The 18,206-nt window shown below is 49.5% G+C and overlaps 1 protein-coding gene across 1 annotated transcript in view; it reads left to right on the forward strand.

Moving 5' to 3' along the window:
* Nucleotides 1-18,206, forward strand: part of LOC119381547 (Down syndrome cell adhesion molecule-like protein Dscam2) — a 381,434-nt gene that overhangs the window by 337,590 nt on the left and 25,638 nt on the right. Inside the window, 4 exon segments of the mRNA XM_049412821.1 lie at nucleotides 10,690-10,980; nucleotides 12,734-12,853; nucleotides 16,695-16,868; nucleotides 17,715-17,862. Coding sequence (XP_049268778.1) covers nucleotides 10,690-10,980; nucleotides 12,734-12,853; nucleotides 16,695-16,868; nucleotides 17,715-17,862 — 733 coding nt within the window.

Here is an 18,206-nt window from a genome sequence, read left to right on the forward strand (position 1 = left end):
CTCCGGAATTGGAATGACTCCAGAATCATTCCACATTTTCGCGACCCCGGAATGGAATGGGAATTGAATGGGGATAACGCTTGGAGGAATGGAATGGGAATGAAATTAAGGGCCTTTTGCACGGAACGGAATGGGAATGGAATTGCGTCTTTTTCCGAAAATACCCTGCCACGATGGTCTAGTGGTTATGGCACTCGAATACTGACCCGAAGGTTGCGGGATCGAATCCCGGCTGTGGCGGCTGCATTTTCGATGGAGGCGAAAATGTTTGAGGCCCGTACTTAGATTTAGGTGCACGTTAAAGAACCCCAGGTGGTCGCAATTTCCGGAGCCCTCCACTACGGCATCTCTCATAATCATATCGTGGTTTTGGGACGTTAAACCCCAGATATTAATATTATTTTTCCGAAAATAGAGCATGTTCTCGTGTACGTGCTGTTTTTAAATTTCAGACATTAATAAGTCAGAACCTCGAATTTAACAATAAAGCGGTATTTTTAAAATGGCTTGGCTGATTACAAGCACGGTCCATTTATAAGCAACGCGCCTACGATATTTTCTGTCCTTAATTGTGTTGCTCCGAAGTTTGTCTCTATTCTTCGCGTAACCGAGGATCTATGCCGTTGGTATCCGTCGTGTGGAACTACGGCAGCGGCAGACCCCCCACCCCCTTACGCCTTGTGATTTTAACGCGATAGCGAGCTCGTGTCGCAGAAATTCCGGTATCGGCGACGGTGTCGCTACCGACGCTTGTGAGCGAAAGATCGTCCGTGAGCGAAAAATCGAGAAAGATGCAAATAAAATAAACAATAAAAATCTTCGGTCCCATTGAGGATCGAACCCGGGCCCATTGCGTACCAAGCAGTTGTCCTACCACAAGGCCACAATGTTACTTGCAACTGCTTCGGGAAAAAACAATACATAAATGCCATGTAGTGGAAGGAGTCTCCTTAACGCATTTTGTTCGGCATGTGTCACGACAAAATGAGCCTATTCGGCGATTTCTAGGCGCATTGGCGAGGCCGTCAAACTACATTTTTTGCGGGACGCTGTTTCGAAAAAAGCCGGGATAGTGCAGCCATCGCCGCTAAAAACACACGAACTTTCAAAAAGCTCCAAAAATGGACAACTATGTCCATCTAGCAGGAAAGATATCAAGCCAACGTCTCCTTTATATGGCCACCGAGATGGCGGGTGCGCGGCGTCCCCGCCATCTCGGAGGCCATGCTCCTTTCTAGAGGAGGTGTTTATCAAGCAAACAGCAAACATTAGATAATGTGCTGCCATCTGTGAAGCACTGTGAGAAATATGTCTCGACTCTAGCAGAGGGAAGTGCTTTAGATCGAAAACCTGTACCAGTGCCTGTACCATTGCTATAGATACATAGCGCGCGCGCGTGTGTGTGTGCGTGTGTGTGTGTAACAACACACATTAATAAGTATGCACTTAATGGTTGAAGTGCGCACTGGGGGCCGGATTTCGCTATCGCGTTCAACTCTTAAAGGCTAAGCTTAAGGGTCCCCCAATTTTTTTTTTTCCCACGCCGGGGCCCCAGCCGCCTGCTGTATCCCCACCCTACACTTCTTTGTTTTTTTGCTTCAGTCGCCGTCGGCGACTCGGACGCATATTCGAAAAAGCGCTTCTCTAAGTTGCAAAGGCACAAGATGCAAATGCACAAGGTGTCCTAGCGGTGCACTGTTCCAACTAATATCAGCAGATCTGGATGGTTTTGTTCCCCATTAACCAAATCTTAGTTTTCTCCATATTCACGACTGCTCCAGACGCGTAGCAAAACTGATTAGTTTTCTTGAGTACTACTTTTGTCAGCACAAAAATACGCTATGTCGTGATTTTAGCATTAACACATTTCAACTTAAACAATATTAAAACATCACCATACGTTCAAACATGCTGACCATGCAAATACTATAGGTAGCGGGAGAACTGCCCCTGTGGGAATTAGTAGGGTGGTTGTACTGCACGAGGTATGTCACCAAGCTACTATCCCTCGACCTTGGTAACGTGTTCTGCATGCTTTTTGCGGTTCTTAATACATCTGATGACATCACCTTGTGGGGCGTTCATTCTTAACTCGAGAAAACTATCAAGATGCTTTTCCTACGCTGAAGAATTAAAGGAATGAAATTGAACTGCGCGGCCATTCCCGGAGTGTGAATGGGTTAAGTTCTTTCATTCCGAGGAATTGAAAAGAATGCAATCGCGGCAAGTTCTAATTCCCCGGAATGGAAATGGAATGGAATGGGGGCGCCCATTCCGCAGCACTGGTTCAGGCTAACTGTTCTATAAAGAGGTTAATTAGCGGCGACGATACTCAACAGCGACAGTCAAGGCGGGGCCGACTCTCAGCGCGAGTTGCGTTCTCTTCGAAAAGAGCCGAAGAGGGCGACCCACTAGGAGGTGTTCGAGAGGACGACCCATTACCAAGTTCGATTGCTTCGCTACAATTAGCCCGGGTACAAAAAAACGCCAGGCCTGCGCTGAAACCGCAGCACAGTCACAGCGAAAGCTGAGAGTGGCGTTTCTAGAGGCTGTTGTAAGCTCTCTTGGGGCTACAAGTACACTAGAAACGTACCCACTACGCCATAAATCACAATTTTTGTGAAGTTGGGAAGCACCTACTAAGCCATTATTCGTCATTCTGCGGAGAAGCGAGGCACCAGCTATACGTCTGTAAGGCATTATGTGCACTTTGTTGACGCGACGACTGATGACGATGAAGAATTATGGCTCAGCCCTTTGTAATGGGTTGGAAGCTTTAAACGGCCGACCAGTTATGTAATTTGCATTGGGTGACGCCCGGTCGCTATTTCCCTCTCCCGTCATGCTGTATAACATACGCTGACGTGGGAGAGATACGGGGGGGGGGGGGTCGAAGAACTTTACTGACACCCCGAAGAAATGGATCATACGCTTATGGGCTTACTTGGCAACCAATACAAGTGCACTTGCGAGGAACCCACTACGCTATAAATCATTGTAATTTTACTGAGACCCCGACGTAGGAGTCGCCCGCTGCGCGCTGACGCGCGCCTTCCAGGACCCAAATAAAGTTTTTCACCAACCAACCAACCAACCCGAGGAAATGGATCATGCGCTTATGGGCTTCCTTGGCAACTAATAAAAGTGCACTTGCGAGGAACCCACTACGCTATACATCATTGTAACTGAGGGATGTAATGATGTAATGATGTAATGTTACATCATTGTAACATCATTGCAATTTTTGAGAAGTAGGGCAGCAGGCACTGTGCCATGTTCGTCATTTTACGGAGAGCCGTGGTACCTGCTAAACGCATGTAAGGCATTATGCGCACTTTGTTGATGCTGTGCCTGATGACGACGAAGAATTATGGCAGAGCCCTTTGTAATGGGTTGGAAGCATTCAACAACGTACTCGTTGCGCAATTCGCATTGTGTGACGCCTGGTTACATAATTCGCGTTGTGCGACGCTTGGTGCTTATTTTACTGTTCTACCACGCTATATTGCATATGCTAATGCGGTTCCTTCCCGACATGAGGCCTGTATAGGACATTTTTGCAAAGCACCTTCAAGCACCGGCATGGCTCAGAGGTTGAATACTGCGCTCCCACGCAGAGGACCCAGGTTCGAACCTCGTTCCATCCTGGAATTTTTTTCTTATTTCGTTTTTTTTCTTATTTCGAGCGATACTGGTTACGGACACCGGCGGCGGCGGCGGCAGCGGCGGCGGCGGCGGCAGCGGCGGCGGCGGCGGCAGCGGCGGCGGCGGCGGCGGCGGCGGCGGCGGACAACTACGGCGCCAAAAACGGCCGGTGAAATGATCTCATAACAGCTTTCGTTGTAAAAGGGAGCCGCCTGGCGACCTAGCAACTTGTCACTATGAGGGGGTCGTGGTAGGGCTTCAGGCGCTCCACGTTGACAATGTCGCGCCCTCGACGGCGCATGTCCGAAGATGGTTCTATGGGTTCGATCAGGTAGTTGACCGGAGATGTGCGTTCGACGATACGGTAGGGGCCTGCGTATTTGGGCAGTAGTTTGGAAGAGAGGCCAGTTGCAGTGGTAGGGACAGAGAGCCAAACGAGCGCTCCAGGGAGGAACGGGGGCGTAGAAGTAGAAGTGGTGGTGTCACCGCGAATGCTCTTCTGCCGCTCTTGGGTATGCGTAGTGAAGGTCTTGGAGAGCTCACGACACTCCTCAGCAAGTCTGGCTGTGGCAGAAATAGGCGCACATTCAGAGCTATCCGGCTTGTAGGGAAGGATTGTGTCGATTGTGTGCGACGGGTGCCTGCCATACAATAAGAAAAAGGGTGAGAAACCAGTAGTGCTCTGAGGGGCGGTATTGTAGGCGTATATACGTAACGAAGGGCAGTATGGCATCCCAATTTGTGTGGTCGGCGGCGACGTACATCGAGAGCATGTCGCCGAGCGTGCGGTTAAAGCGTTCGGTGAGGCCATTCGTCTGCGGATGATAAGCAGTAGTTTTGCGGTGAACAACGTTGCACTCTTTGAGAATGGCTTCGACGACTTCCGACAAGAAGACACGGCCTCGATCACTGAGCAGCTCCTGGGGTGGACCGTGACGCAGCATGAATCGGTGGAGCAGGAAGGAGGCCACATCGCGCGCTGTAGCCTCAGGGAGGGCGGCAGTTTCAGCGTATCGCGTGAGGTAGTCTACAGCGACGATGGCCCAGCGGTTACCAGCGGACGTCAGAGGAAGTGGCCCGTACAAATCGATGCCAACGCGCCCAAACGGCCGGTCAGGGCAAGGTAGAGGTTGCAGACCTGCCGGCGACAGGTGCGTTGAAGTTTTGCGGCGCTGACAATCGATGCAGGAGCGAACAAACTTCTGCACGTAGCGGTACATTCCTCGCCAAAAGTACCGTTGGCGAATGCGGTGGTAGGTTTTCGATACCCCAGAGTGTGCACACTGCGGATCAGAGTGGAACGACTCGCATATGTGAGAACGCAGACTGCGGGGTATTACTAGTAGCCACTGGCGACCGTCGCCGTCGTAATTGCGTCGGTGGAGGAGGTCGTCGCGAACGGCGAAATGGTGGGCTTGACGACGCAATGCGCGAGAGGATGGTGTGGCCGATGGATCGGTCAGCAAGTCTATCAGTGAGGCAATCCATTGATCCTTGCGCTGTTCGGTAGCGATGGTGTGAACGTCGATTGAAGCTATAGCTAGGTGAGACACTGAGCTGTGGGCATTGTCGTCAGGCAAGGGAGAGCGGGACAGGGCGTCGGCGTCAGCATGCTGGCGTCCGTTGCGGTACAGCACACGGATGTCGTAGTCTTGCAGGCGAAGTGCCCACCGGGCGAGACGGCCTGAGGGATCCTTCAAGGACGACAACCAGCATAGTGCACGATGGTCGGTGACGACATCAAATGGGCGACCATACAAATAAGGTCGGAACTTCGTAAGGGCCCAAATGATTGCCAGGCATTCTTTCTCCGTAACGGTATAGTTGGTCTCAGCTTTAGTAAGCGTACGACTTGCATATACCACGACGTATTCCGGGAACCCAGGTTTGCGCTGCGCAAGGACAGCGCCGAGGCCAACACTGCTGGCGTCCGTGTGTACTTCTGTAGGGGCCGTAGGGTCGTAGTGGCGTAGTATCGGAGAAGACGTCAACAAACTGCGGAGCTTTGCGAAAGCGTCATCGCACTCTGACGACCACGAATTGAGGGGCCCGCTGCTGCCAAGGAGCTTCGTCAGCGGCGATATAATAGTCGCGAAGTTGCGGATGAAGCGCCGAAAGTAGGAGCATAGTCCTACGAAACTGCGCAGTTCTTTGACCGATGTAGGTTTGGGGAACTCTGACACGGCCGGAAGCTTGGCTGGATGGGGGAGAATTCCGTCCTTGGACACGACGTAGCCCAGTATTGTCAGCTGCCGTGCTGCAAATCGGCACTTCTTTAGATTCAGTTGTAGCCCGGCGTCGCTCAAACGCGTCAACACATCCCGTAGGCGTTGAAGATGCGTGGAGAAGTCCGGGGCGAAAACTACCACGTCGTCGAGGTAACACAGGCACGTGTGCCATTTCAAGTTGCGCAGAACGGTATCCATCATGCGCTCAAAGGTCGCGGGCGCATTACACAGCCCAAACGGCATGACGTTGAATTCGTACAAGCCATCCGGCGTGACAAAGGCTGTCTTCGGTCGAGCGTCATCAGCCATGGGGACTTGCCAGTACCCTGAGCGCAAATCAAGCGATGGAAAGAATTCTGCTCCTTGCAGGCTGTCAATGGCGTCGTCTATGCGAGGTATGGGATAAACGTCCTTACGGGTGATCTTATTTAGTCGTCGGTAGTCCACACAGAACCGCACAGCGCCGTCCTTCTTCGCAACAAGAACGACAGGAGACGCCCACGGACTGTTTGAGGGTCGAATAACGTCGCGGCGAAGCATGTCGTCGACTTGCTCGTTAATTACACGACGCTCTGCTGGAGATACGCGATATGGACGTTGCCGCAGTGGTGGTTGAGCGCCAGTGTCGATGCAATGGGTGACAGCAGACGTGCGGCCGAGAGGAGTTTGCGCGACATCGAACGAAGAACGAAATTCTTCCAACAGGCGTAGAAGCTGGGAACGCTCGACCGACGTAAGGTTGTCAGCAATTGAGGAACGAAATACATCAGCGGATGACGAATCAGATGTGGATACAGCACTGAGCGTACGGGAACTGGCGTAGTGCGTGTCACCCGGTGCGTCCATAAGTTGTGCGTCTTCGAGGGGTTCCGCTCTGCCGAGACATTCCCCTCGCACCAACGTAACCATGAACGGGGATGGGATGGTCACAAAAATATCCGTGTCGCCCTGAGTGATTTCCACGGTCGCAAATGGCACCAGCAAGCCTTTCCTAGTGAAAACGCGGTCACATTGAGAAAGAAGTGCAACGGCGTCGCAGAGATTGGTGCAATAGACTGACACAGCCGTTGACGAATTCGCAGGAACTGTGATGTCGTCTTTGACGAATACCTTGGTCGTAGCCGATGAACTGTCTGCCAGCGTCAAATGTGAGAATGGTGAGAGCTCTAATTCGGCTAGTGCGCAATGAATGACGGCGTCGTGGCGGGCGAGAAAATCCCATCCCAGGATGACGTCGTGAGAGCATGAAGAAATTATGATGAATTCGACGGCGTACCGAGCGTCCTGAATGATGACACGGGCTGTGCATACCGCCGTCGGGTGAATACTTTAGGTGTTGGCTGTACGGAGGGAGAGCCCGGAAAGCGGCTTCGTCACTTTTCGTAGCAGGCGGCTTAGTTTAGCGTCCATAACAGATACGGCGGCTCCAGTATCGATAAAGGCAGATGCGCGAACACCGTCCACAAAAACGTCTATCACGTTCGATGGTCTTCGCTGAGGGCTTTCGCAGTTCGATAGCGTCGCAGCCCTTGCCTCGTGGACTGCGACGACTAGTTTTCCTGGTCGCGTGAGACCGAACGTGGCCGCATCGGTGACAGCGAGCGGCGTCGTGGTGACGGTGAACGGCGGGTAGATGCAGCTGGGCGAGACGGCGGTGACGCGACGGAGGCGTAGGTGGGTCGTAATACGGCCGGTTCGACTGGATGGTGGCAGGCGACACGTCTCTAGGCGGCTGCACGCGATTGCAATAGCGCGCCACGTGGCCGGCGTAACCGCATGCGAAGCATATGGGGCGGTTGTCAGGTGTGCGCCATCGGTTCGCTGGGGCAGGGCCCGCCCATGGTGCAGGACGGAATTGACGGGGCGGCAACTGATAGGACTGCATGGTGGGCTGCAGTCGTGGCCTGTGCGTGACGTCGGCGTAGGCTACCGGTACATCAGCTTCGAAAGAGTGAGGTCGAGTGGAGGCTTCGGCGTAAATGTGTGGGGCAGCCGTAGCGATTGATGGGGGCGGTCTTGCGAAAACTTGGGCGTAACTCGAAGGTGCAGGAGCCGGATGGTGCTGGTGGTACTCCGGCATGACCTCCGTGATTTCCTGCTCAATTGCTCGACGGAGGGGAGGCAGAAGGGTGGTCGACGGCTGTTGAGCGTACCGAGGGCGAGCAAAGTCCAGCAGAGAGAACTGGCGCGCGATTTCCTCGCGCACGAAGGTCTTGATCTCTGCGAGCAACGCGGAGTGGTCGGGTATGGTCGACAAGCCAGCAAGCTCGGCGTCGCGTGATGGAGAGCGACGGGTCATCGATCGCTGCCGGCGCAGCTCCTCATAGCTTTGGCAGAGCGTTATGACCTCTGCCACTGTGCTGGGGTTCTTGGCGAGCAGCATGGTGAAGGCGTCGTCGTCGATGCCTTTCATGATGTGCCTGATCTTGTCAGAATCGGACACGGTGGCGTCTGCTTTCTTACAGAAGTCGAGGACGTCTTCAATGTAACTGGTGAATGATTCACCGGCCTGCTGAGCGCGTTCACGTAAGCGCTGTTCGGCCTGGAGCTTACGAACGGCAGGTCGGCCGAACACGTTGATAATGGCTGTCTTGAAGTCGGACCACGTCGTAAAATCGGATGCGTGGTTGTTGTACCACAGGCCCGCCACACCCGCGACGTAGAAAACCAGGTTGGTCAATTTTCCGGCCTCGTCCCATTTATTGGGGACAATGACGCGCTCGTAAATGGCGAGCCAGTCCTCCACGTCGGTACCATCGGCGCCAGTGAAGACTGGAGGGTCGCGAATACGAGGGACACCGGGACATGTCGGTGCGGGCGGGGTCGTTTACTGGGAGGCGTCTTGAGACATGGTAGGCGGCAGGGTACGGGATCGAAGAGCCAGGGGCATCGAATGAGGGCCGAAGTTGTTGTGAAGGCTCAGCACTCTCCACCAAATTATAAAGAGGTTTATTAGCGGCGACGATACTCAACAGCGACAGTCAAGGTGGGGCCGACTCTCAGCGCGAGTTGCGTTCTCTTCGAAAAGAGCCGAAGAGGGCGACCCACTAGGAGGTGTTCGAGAGGACGACCCATTACCAAGTTCGATTGCTTCGCTACAGTTCATTTCTTCTTTTTCTTGCTCTTGTTCTTTCTGCTCTATTCTTTCTATTATTCCCCCCTTTCCCCCACACCACGTGCAGGGTACCCGACCGAACCAAAGCTTGGTTAACCTCCCTGTCTTTCCACTTGGTCTCTCTCTCTCTCTCTAGTTTCCTGCGTCACGTCCATTTATTTATTTATTTATTTATTTATTTATTTATTTATTTATTTATTTATTTATTTATTTAATATTCATTCGCTTCTCTCACTTCTGCCCCTTCGTCGTGCTCGGCTTAGGACAGACAATGCGAAAGCATTTTGAATTTTTTGTTGTAAATGACAGGAAAGAGCTGCTTTCCTGTCCGACGCAAGTAGGCTCATCTGCATGAGAGAAAACTCGCCAGTTTTTGTATCCCGTGTGCGTTCAACGTGGATGAAGAATGTTGTCGTATCAACTGGTACTGGCAGTGTGTGGAACGCGCATTCATTGCTCGCCGCGTGTGCTTCGTGCCCGATCTGCACCCTGAAAAACGACCGTATTGCGAGCAGCTATACGTTACCCCGAATCACAAGATGCCCAGGCCTTGCTCGCACGTCATCACACCGCCATTAGTCACGTTGCTCCGCCGAGCTTTCCAGCGGGGCCGTTTCTTCTCGTTGTTTTCGGGTGGTGGTGCGCTTGGATTGTTCCCTTGTTTGTCTGGCGCAAGCAAGACACCAGCGAACAACTGGGTTCGTTTGTCCGGAGGCAGTCTTGCGGGCCTTTCGCTGTTGTGGTTAGTGCGGAGCACGATGCTATGAGAAACGCAGCTGCTATGATAGACAATACATGCGCTACGAATGTTTGTGGTGAATACACTAAGGATGACTGTGCGTTTGTGAGTGAGTGAGTGAGTGAGTGAGTGAGTGAGTGAGTGAGTGAGTGAGTGAGTGAGTGAGTGAGTGAGTGAGTGAGTGAGTGAGTGAGTGAGTGAGTGAGTGAGTGAGAGTGTGTGCGTGTGAGTGAGTGAGTGAGTGAGTGAGTGAGTGAGTGAGTGAGTGAGTGAGTGAGTGAGTGAGTGAGTGAGTGAGTGAGTGAGTGAGTGAGTGAGTGAGTGAGTGAGTGAGTGAGTGAGTGAGTGAGTGAGTGAGTGAGTGAGTGAGTGAGTGAGTGAGTGAGTGAGTGAGTGAGTGAGTAGCATCATCGCTCGTGTTGTTTCTTCGTGAAAGAAACAGTGGTGAGGTCAAGTAGGTATCAATGAAGGAGGAAAACAAAAGGTCAGGGAGATTAGTCAGGGCATGTACCGATTGGTTACCTTGCTTTGTGTAAAAACGTAATGAAACGAAAAGGCAACAATGCCAAAAACGGGTAGAAAACCAAAAGACGTGACGCAACCTTTCACGGACTGTCACACGATTGATAAGTCCTTAAATGTTGCAGGAATACTATTAAAGAACCAAACGTATAACTACGTCGACACCACAGAAGCATAAATGTATGTCTTAGAAGTTCTGACTCCATACTTCCAAACAATAGCCGTCACGGTAACTTGTGGTGGTGGCGTTTTTATGTGGCAGAACTGCAAGAGCGCTCGTGTATTTGGATCACTGTGCACGTTAAGGAATACGAGTTTACTCGCCACCGTGTACCTCATGAGTAGATTGTGGTTTCGGAACGTACAATCCCGGTATTATCATGATCTACCAATCCAAACAACCCATGATCCCTGTCTCTGGTCTCTGGTCTCTCTTCTAGTTCGACCGGCCATAGTACCCTTCTCATTCCCGGAGTCCCTGCATCAGGGCCAGAGGTACAACGTTCTTTGCACGGTGTCCAAAGGCGACGCTCCAGTCCACATCACCTGGTACAAGGACGGCGTTCCCGTCTCCACTGCTGGCCTGGCCTCCGTGAGCGTGCTGAACGTGACGGAATTCTCGTCGACTCTAATCTTCGAAAAGCTACTACCTGAACACCGAGGAAATTACAGCTGTGAAGCCCGCAACGAGGCGGGCGTGGTCACGGTCACCTCCACAATGGTAATTCACGGTATGGCTTGCGATGCACCTTCTTTAATGTTTTCCTTCCATACTCTCTAACGTTCCCCTCACCAGGTTTAAGTATATTGTAAACTATCGAGCGCGGGGCGTAGGTCAGACGGTGGGAAAGTTACTGTAAGTGCTACCGGTAGCGTAGCCAGAAATTTTTTGCGGTGTTGGTACATACTTTGTCGGTTCGTGCGTACGTTTGCATGTGTGCGTGTATATACACGCATGAAAAATTCAAAAGTTTCGGCCCTGGCTGCGCCTTTGTATCCTACCTTTATGCAGCAGAGTTGCGCTCCTGTTTGTTTTTTTTTTTTTTCAAACGCCGCTAGCAACCATGCACTGCGGAGAAGCTTATGCTCAGGCCAATTTTTGTATTTCCCGACGCTGCCTTTGTAGTGAACTGCATTATCACTAGTTATTGCCATTAAAGATCACCGGCGGTCGGCGACACGCTAGGTATGTCGCCTGCAAAAACGGAGTGCGGCTTCGTCGAATAGCTGGGGAATAGCCAGACCTACGCTCAAATCTGCTACCTGAAGCTAGCATAAATAACTCTAGTCGGTGGCAACCTTTTCCTCAAGGTAGAGACACTCCTTTGCGGTGCGGAAATGCTGAAATCTAAAACGGAAGGCTGCGCGCTCTCCCCTCCGAGAGAGACGGACTTGGATAGAAAGAGTGCCTACTTAATAGGCCCACGTTTGCGTAATAGGCGCTCTTCGTAACGTCAGTGGCCACGGCCCGCGAATTCGGTTCTTCATTCAACGACGAGCCCGCACTGCCTCTGGTCTCTGGTCTCTCTCATTTGCTCGGCAAAGCAAATTAGAAAGCAAAATTAAAAAAAAAGAATGCAGACTCTAGCCGAAGCAAAAGGAGAGAGCGTTTTCTTTGGCGGTGAAGGTCGTCTTCTGGAGGCATGGTAAACATACAGTTTAATTTCTTCTTACTTGTGCAATAATAAAAAGATCTGAAAAATTCTTTCAGAGAAATCCTTCCTCGACCTTACCGCCCAACATCTAAAGCGTAAACGAAATATGCAATGGTACCTGGTGATGGGTTCATTTAAGAAAGTTTCCGATCACAATGAAGCGCTGTTCATTTTCTGACCCTGCAAAATTGGCCTGCTTCTGATTCAGCACGTACGTTTCGAGTACATATATGCAATGTTGACTGCTTATCAGAGAACGAAAGGCCTCTGTAATGTAACATTGTACATTTATTTGCCAGCGGCTTTTGAAGGCCTAACAGAAGAAATTGAGGAATAACAAAAGCAGGAAGTTTTAGCGCCTTCAGAAATACATGAAGTCAGGTATGATTATTAGAAAAACATATTAATTCTTGAAATGCTATTGGATGTTTAAAATTTCTTTACGTGTGTTCAGTACGCTTAACACGACAGAAATTTTCTCACTCCATGTCTTGTGTTATTTATTTGTTCAAATCCCCAGGGCGTGATGTTACAATGTTTACGCTGTTATCACAATTTAAAATGGAATACCAACTAGCCCGTACCCAGACCGTGATGTTTACGTTAGTCCGCTGTTATAATTTGCTAAATCAAGGTCGTGACTTAGCAGATTTTCCTCAAATAATTTAATTGATAGCCAAACGAAGCATAATTCTAAAAGCTTGTTTGCATAGTATATTTTTATATTTTGTATTTCTTTCCTTTAACTTGAAGTGCGTCCGAGAAATATTACGCGTTCTTGCGCGACGCTGTAAAATTTGCTTCCATCGTGTTTTTACTGCGCGTACAGTGCCACCGATGTGGCGCATCGAGCCGTCCGACACCATGGTCGTTCGCGGTGGGACGGCGATCATTGACTGCCAGGCCGATGGTTTTCCTGTTCCTCGTGTCAGGTGGACGAAATCCGAAGGCAAGTGTGTGTTTAATCCTGGGCATTTAATAATATGTATGTATGTATGTATGTATGTATGTATGTATGTATGTATGTATGTATGTATGTATGTATGTATGTATGTATGTATGTATGTATGTATGTATGTATGTATGTATGTATGTATGTATGTATGTATGTACAGTCGAACTCAACGTGACTTACAACACGGGGCGTCTGGCCTCACGAGCCCAGACATTGCGCATGGCTTGTCCTCCTTTTCAAAATTAAATAATATTTTCTTATTTGGAATCATCGCCAAGTGAGACAACAACGTTTAGTTACGCAAATAAACGCTAGTGGAAGCCAAGTGGATGCTTTGAGCTCGTGAGTCCAGGCGCGTCTGTGCTGCAAGTCATATATAATGTACGCATGTACGTAAGTAAGTACGTAATGCATGCAGCGGAATCTCAATGGTACAGCACCGTACGCGAATTACGAAGACCAGAGTTCCCTTCCCACACCTGCGTTTTTTAACACGAAAGTGTTTTATGCCGGGGTCCACCAAGATTTTCATGACGTATTTCCGTCACGGAAATACGTCAGCAAAATGAACACCATCAAATGGCAAATAACTCGCTATGGCAGCAGGGACGGCGGCGACCTTCGAGGAGCGATGGCCTCGAGGTCACCGTCCTCGCATTTCAAAACCGAAAATGCGACGGTCTTCCTCCTGTCGACCCCGGCTCACACCAGCGTCCCGCTTGCAGGAAACCAGGCGGCCCGCACCGTGGCTCGAGGTCTCACTCACCGAGCCGCGGCCGACTCTGTGGCCGCCTCCACCTCAGAGAGTGTAAGAACACAACAGCAACCGGAATGATCGTGGGGCGATCGCCTGACCACATTCAGCGACATCACACAACATTACAGACTAAACAGACACAAATACGCTCCACCACATGACAAATTAAACAAAAGACAGGCCGCAACTTGGACATTACTACAAACAGACACTTACCCCAGCCCGGCGATGCTACGCATCTGTTATACAAGCTTATACCCGACGGATGCGTGTAAAGCGTGCGGGGAAAGAGACACACTGCGGCACATGCTTTGGGAATGTGCCGGGAGAGCTAATCTCGCTGCCGCCGCTCACTTCGCGCCGCATGTTAGGCAGGGACGAACTGCTACCACCGCGCGAGGGCATGGGGCCGACCGCCGCCGCGGCTGTGGTCACTGCTGCGGATCGGCTGCGTCGTCGTCGCTGCCGCTGGGAAGCGGCACTCACCAGTGGTAAGCTGACCGACCAACTTTGGGCCGTCCGGCAAGCCGAGGATGCCACCCGGGTCCAAGGGCTTCAAGCCGTCACCTGACGCCATCATCATCGACGGAGAGTGGGACGGGACAGGGGTTAATCCCCTCTTCCCCCCGCCTCGCCCGGACATTTAATAAAGTTTATTCACTCACTCACTCATAGGAAAAAGTTCCGTTGACAGGAGTCGAACCCATGACCTTTCGGTCCGCGACGATGGCTGGCGGGCGTTTAGCCAAACACATAACGGAGGCTACACGAACGCGCCTTTTATCTTTCACACTTTCCTCTCACAGTGCTCTTGCATAGATGGATGGATGGATGGTATGAGCGTCGCCTTTATGACGGGGTGGTGTCATGTGAGCCAATAGTATCGAAAAAAATACAAAAAAGTACACCGTCTCCCACTCAAGGGAATCATGAGGAGATGCGAAGCAGCATTGGAGGCGCACACCAAGTTTCTGTTACGTTCACTCGGCGTTTCCGTTAGTGTGTGAGGTTTGTATTTAGTGTTTGTGTTATCATTACGTTGTGTTTGTGCGTTCTTTCCGTTAGCGCCGAGTAAACGAGTGGCGCCAACGTTCACGTTACAACGCATCTGAACGGGAGTGAAGCGAGAATGACGGAAGCCGACCGAGCGCAAGCGCTTACATACACATAAATGAAATGGGGGAGGGAGAGGAGAAAGTGGGTTACAGGCTGTATTTGGCTGCGGCGCGGTTGCATGACGTGGGAGGAGAGGCTGCGCCGCGGCTGCAGCGCGGGGGAGGAGAGGAAAGAAGGCGACCGAACACCTGAGTAAAGGAGGAGAGTGGGAGAGAGAGAGCAGGCGCATGCGTAGTGGAGCGCGGACGCTACCACCACCACCGGACACAGCGCCGAGAAAAAGCTGCTTCGCATCTAAAAACGCGCCGTCGCTGCGACCATCCCATTCGGCGCGTTTCCAATAGAAGTGTAACTTCGTTTAATACCCCGCGAGATGGTGGCTTTAGACGAAGCCTCGCTCATAGCATCCATCCATATCGAAAAATAGCTCTCCGATGCTCGCCTGGCTGTCGCACCGCGTTCCCCGCTCGCCCTGTAAAAGTTAACTGCCAGGCTAGAGGGAACACACAACGCGCGTAGCGTTTCTTTTCGCGTTTCACGACGCTTTGGAGGAGTGCTTATCGATCATCAGTGTTTATTATGTGCTTGTTGAAGCCATATTTGCGCGGGATTCACCATATGCGGTGTCCACGTATCAGATCCGTAGCCAGGGGGGGGGAGGGGGAGAGAGCCTAGGGCCTCCCCCCCGCAAAAAATTTTGATGACACATGGTGTTTTATCGAAAATAAATCATGAAAATCGGCGTTTTTCTCAAATAGTCAAGGCTTTCAGCAAGTGGGCACCACCCCCCCCCCCCCCCCGAAAAAAATTCCTGGCTACGGGCCTGCCACGTATGTTTATTTATTTATTTTTATTTAAAGAGTCCTTACAGGCCTCGTTAGAGGCATTAGGTAAGGGGGGGGGGCATCACAAAAAATAAATAATCACACATAATTATTACATAACATACAGGATGAAATGACTCAAAACACATATATCCCTTTTTAAACACATTAAAATATTGGCTAACAATAATTGTAGAAGCGAAAAGAGAAAAAGGAGCAGTTCAACGCTATAAATAATTAATAATATTACAGAGAACATCAACAGAGACATATCGTACACGCGCAGGTAATGCACAGTAAAAACATAAGGGTACAATAAATGAGCAAAAGAAATAACGAACTCAAACATAAGAGAGCTAATAAAACACAAATAACGAAGAAAAAAAAAAGGCGTTATACATTTTGTCCAGGTTATGCAGAGGAATGTGAAATGATGAGATGACGAAATTTATCACGATCTTTTATCAGGATGTTAAGAACCTCAGCTACCGCAAGGGTTAAGTCATGACCATGGGCGTTAGTCGTCGCTACGAAGATGTGCCACTAGGCGTCAACGTGAGTGCGTCCACATCAGGCGTTGCTACATCTACCAAACAACAATAGACATTATACAAGCTCTGATATACCAACGCACTAAAGCACTCAACTACTTCTGCGACGACATGTTTCACTTTCGTGTTATGCCGATTCCTATGACAGAGGGATCAACCATCTTTTTTTCACCAACTTTCATTTCCTGTCATTCCTATTTTTTATTCAAGTAAGTGAAGTAAAAACTAATTTCCCTCAGGGGCATGTTACAACGACCGCACTATGTTGAGTCATCGGTCCCGTGCACCGCGACAGATTTTCTTCACTGACAGTTTTCTTTTTCGATAAACCTGCACGGTCTAGTTTATTTCCTGTATTTGCGCTGCAGTCCCGTAGACAATAATTTTTCCTTGCTTCAAACCCCCTCACTTTCCAGGGTTTCCGCAAGAACTTATTAGCTAAATTTCCATTTTTCTTAGCTGTGTTTCCTTGATTTAGCCGTGTTTTCGTTGCCGAATATTACACTATTCCCGTACCGTATAAACTGCCATGCAATTTATATCCCCGTCTTTACCATTATATTTTTGCATGGTTCTAATCGTTCTAGGCGACGTTCCCGGTGACTACAGAGCCATCAGCAGCAGCTCACGTATCCACGTGTTCGAGAATGGATCTCTCGCCGTCCACAACGCGGATGAAAAAGACGCCGGCTTCTTTCTCTGCCAAGCTTCCAACGGAATTTCGCCGGTTCTCAGCAAAGTTGTAAAGCTCAGCGTCCACGGTAAGCTTCCCAATTTCATAATTTTGTTTTACACTACGCACGTTTACTTTTTTAGTCAGGTTGATTCACTCCCGCAACTAATTATGTTCGCTGAAGTCTCTAGCTCGGGAAACAGTCACGTTTTTTTGCTCATGAGTCTTCTCTCGACGTGATTAATTATAACTGATTGTATCTGTACTGGTGGTCATCACTCAGAAATTTACTGATTGGTGGTTCCGTGCGAGAATCTCCACGCTAGTGGCAACATTCATTTTGGTATTTTCATTTATTCTGGTGGATTATCAGTGCAGGGGAATAGATTTCATCATAAGTTATAATTTGCTACAATGGAATGTATACAACACTAGGCCTACCTAGAAAAAAAATACATTTTATGAAAACTTTTTCTGTTTTACATTTGTCCTTACTTGAAAACAACCTTTTTGAAGGGCGCAAGTTGCCACATAGCCTAATTAACACACTGTTAAGAGATAAGAATATGACTACAAACAATGTGTTACTACGTTAAAATCACATCATATTAATGCGTCATATATATATAATAGATACAAGTCATGATGAGGATCTCACAGATAATCAACTGCGCACTTAAAAACATAAAGCTTAGAATCTATAGTTAAAAATCTTACACTCAGTAACCATTGCGTTTTACAACTAATACCTATTCGTTCGTCCAAACTTTTTTTTACGTTTTGTATTGGTTTGCCCCAGCATTCTTCCACATGTATAAGAAATACACAACGCTTCCTGACAAACCAATTTCGTTGTAAGTGTCCCCTAGATTAGCATCCATGACGCTTTTTGTTTCTGTAGTTCTTACCCGAGGAATCATTGCTTTTCTTTCAGTGGCAGCCCATTTTAAATCAAAATTTAAGGCGGAAAGCGTTCAAAGAGGTCACATCGCCAGGCTTCGATGTGAAGCCTTTGGAGACAAGCCAGTTATCGTCACCTGGTCAAGAGACAAGCAATCGTTTGACCCTAAGGAGGACCCTAGGTATGAGGCCATCAATAGACACTATTTTCGATGATAATTAACACTGCTATTTTCGAAAGATATTTGTTACGAGAGCCGCCTGTAAAGACGGGTACCAGTTTTGGTGGCGGTCTAATGCATGGCGGACGCTCGGGTACTTGGCGAACGGTTATTACTAACAAACTATCTGTAAGTCTTACTTCTTGGTGTGGCAATTTGCACGAAAGAGCACGGCAAGAAGACGCGCAGAGGATAACCGTAGTGAAGACCATCGTCAAGGAAAAACATGCCTGTCGGGCTCAAAAGTTTTTTAAATCGAGTTTATATATTTTTACGTTGTGAGAAAATTTTCACCTTTACGCAAC

This window comes from Rhipicephalus sanguineus, chromosome 2, assembly GCF_013339695.2.
Source record: "Rhipicephalus sanguineus isolate Rsan-2018 chromosome 2, BIME_Rsan_1.4, whole genome shotgun sequence".
NCBI classification, from domain to species: Eukaryota; Metazoa; Arthropoda; class Arachnida; order Ixodida; family Ixodidae; genus Rhipicephalus; species Rhipicephalus sanguineus.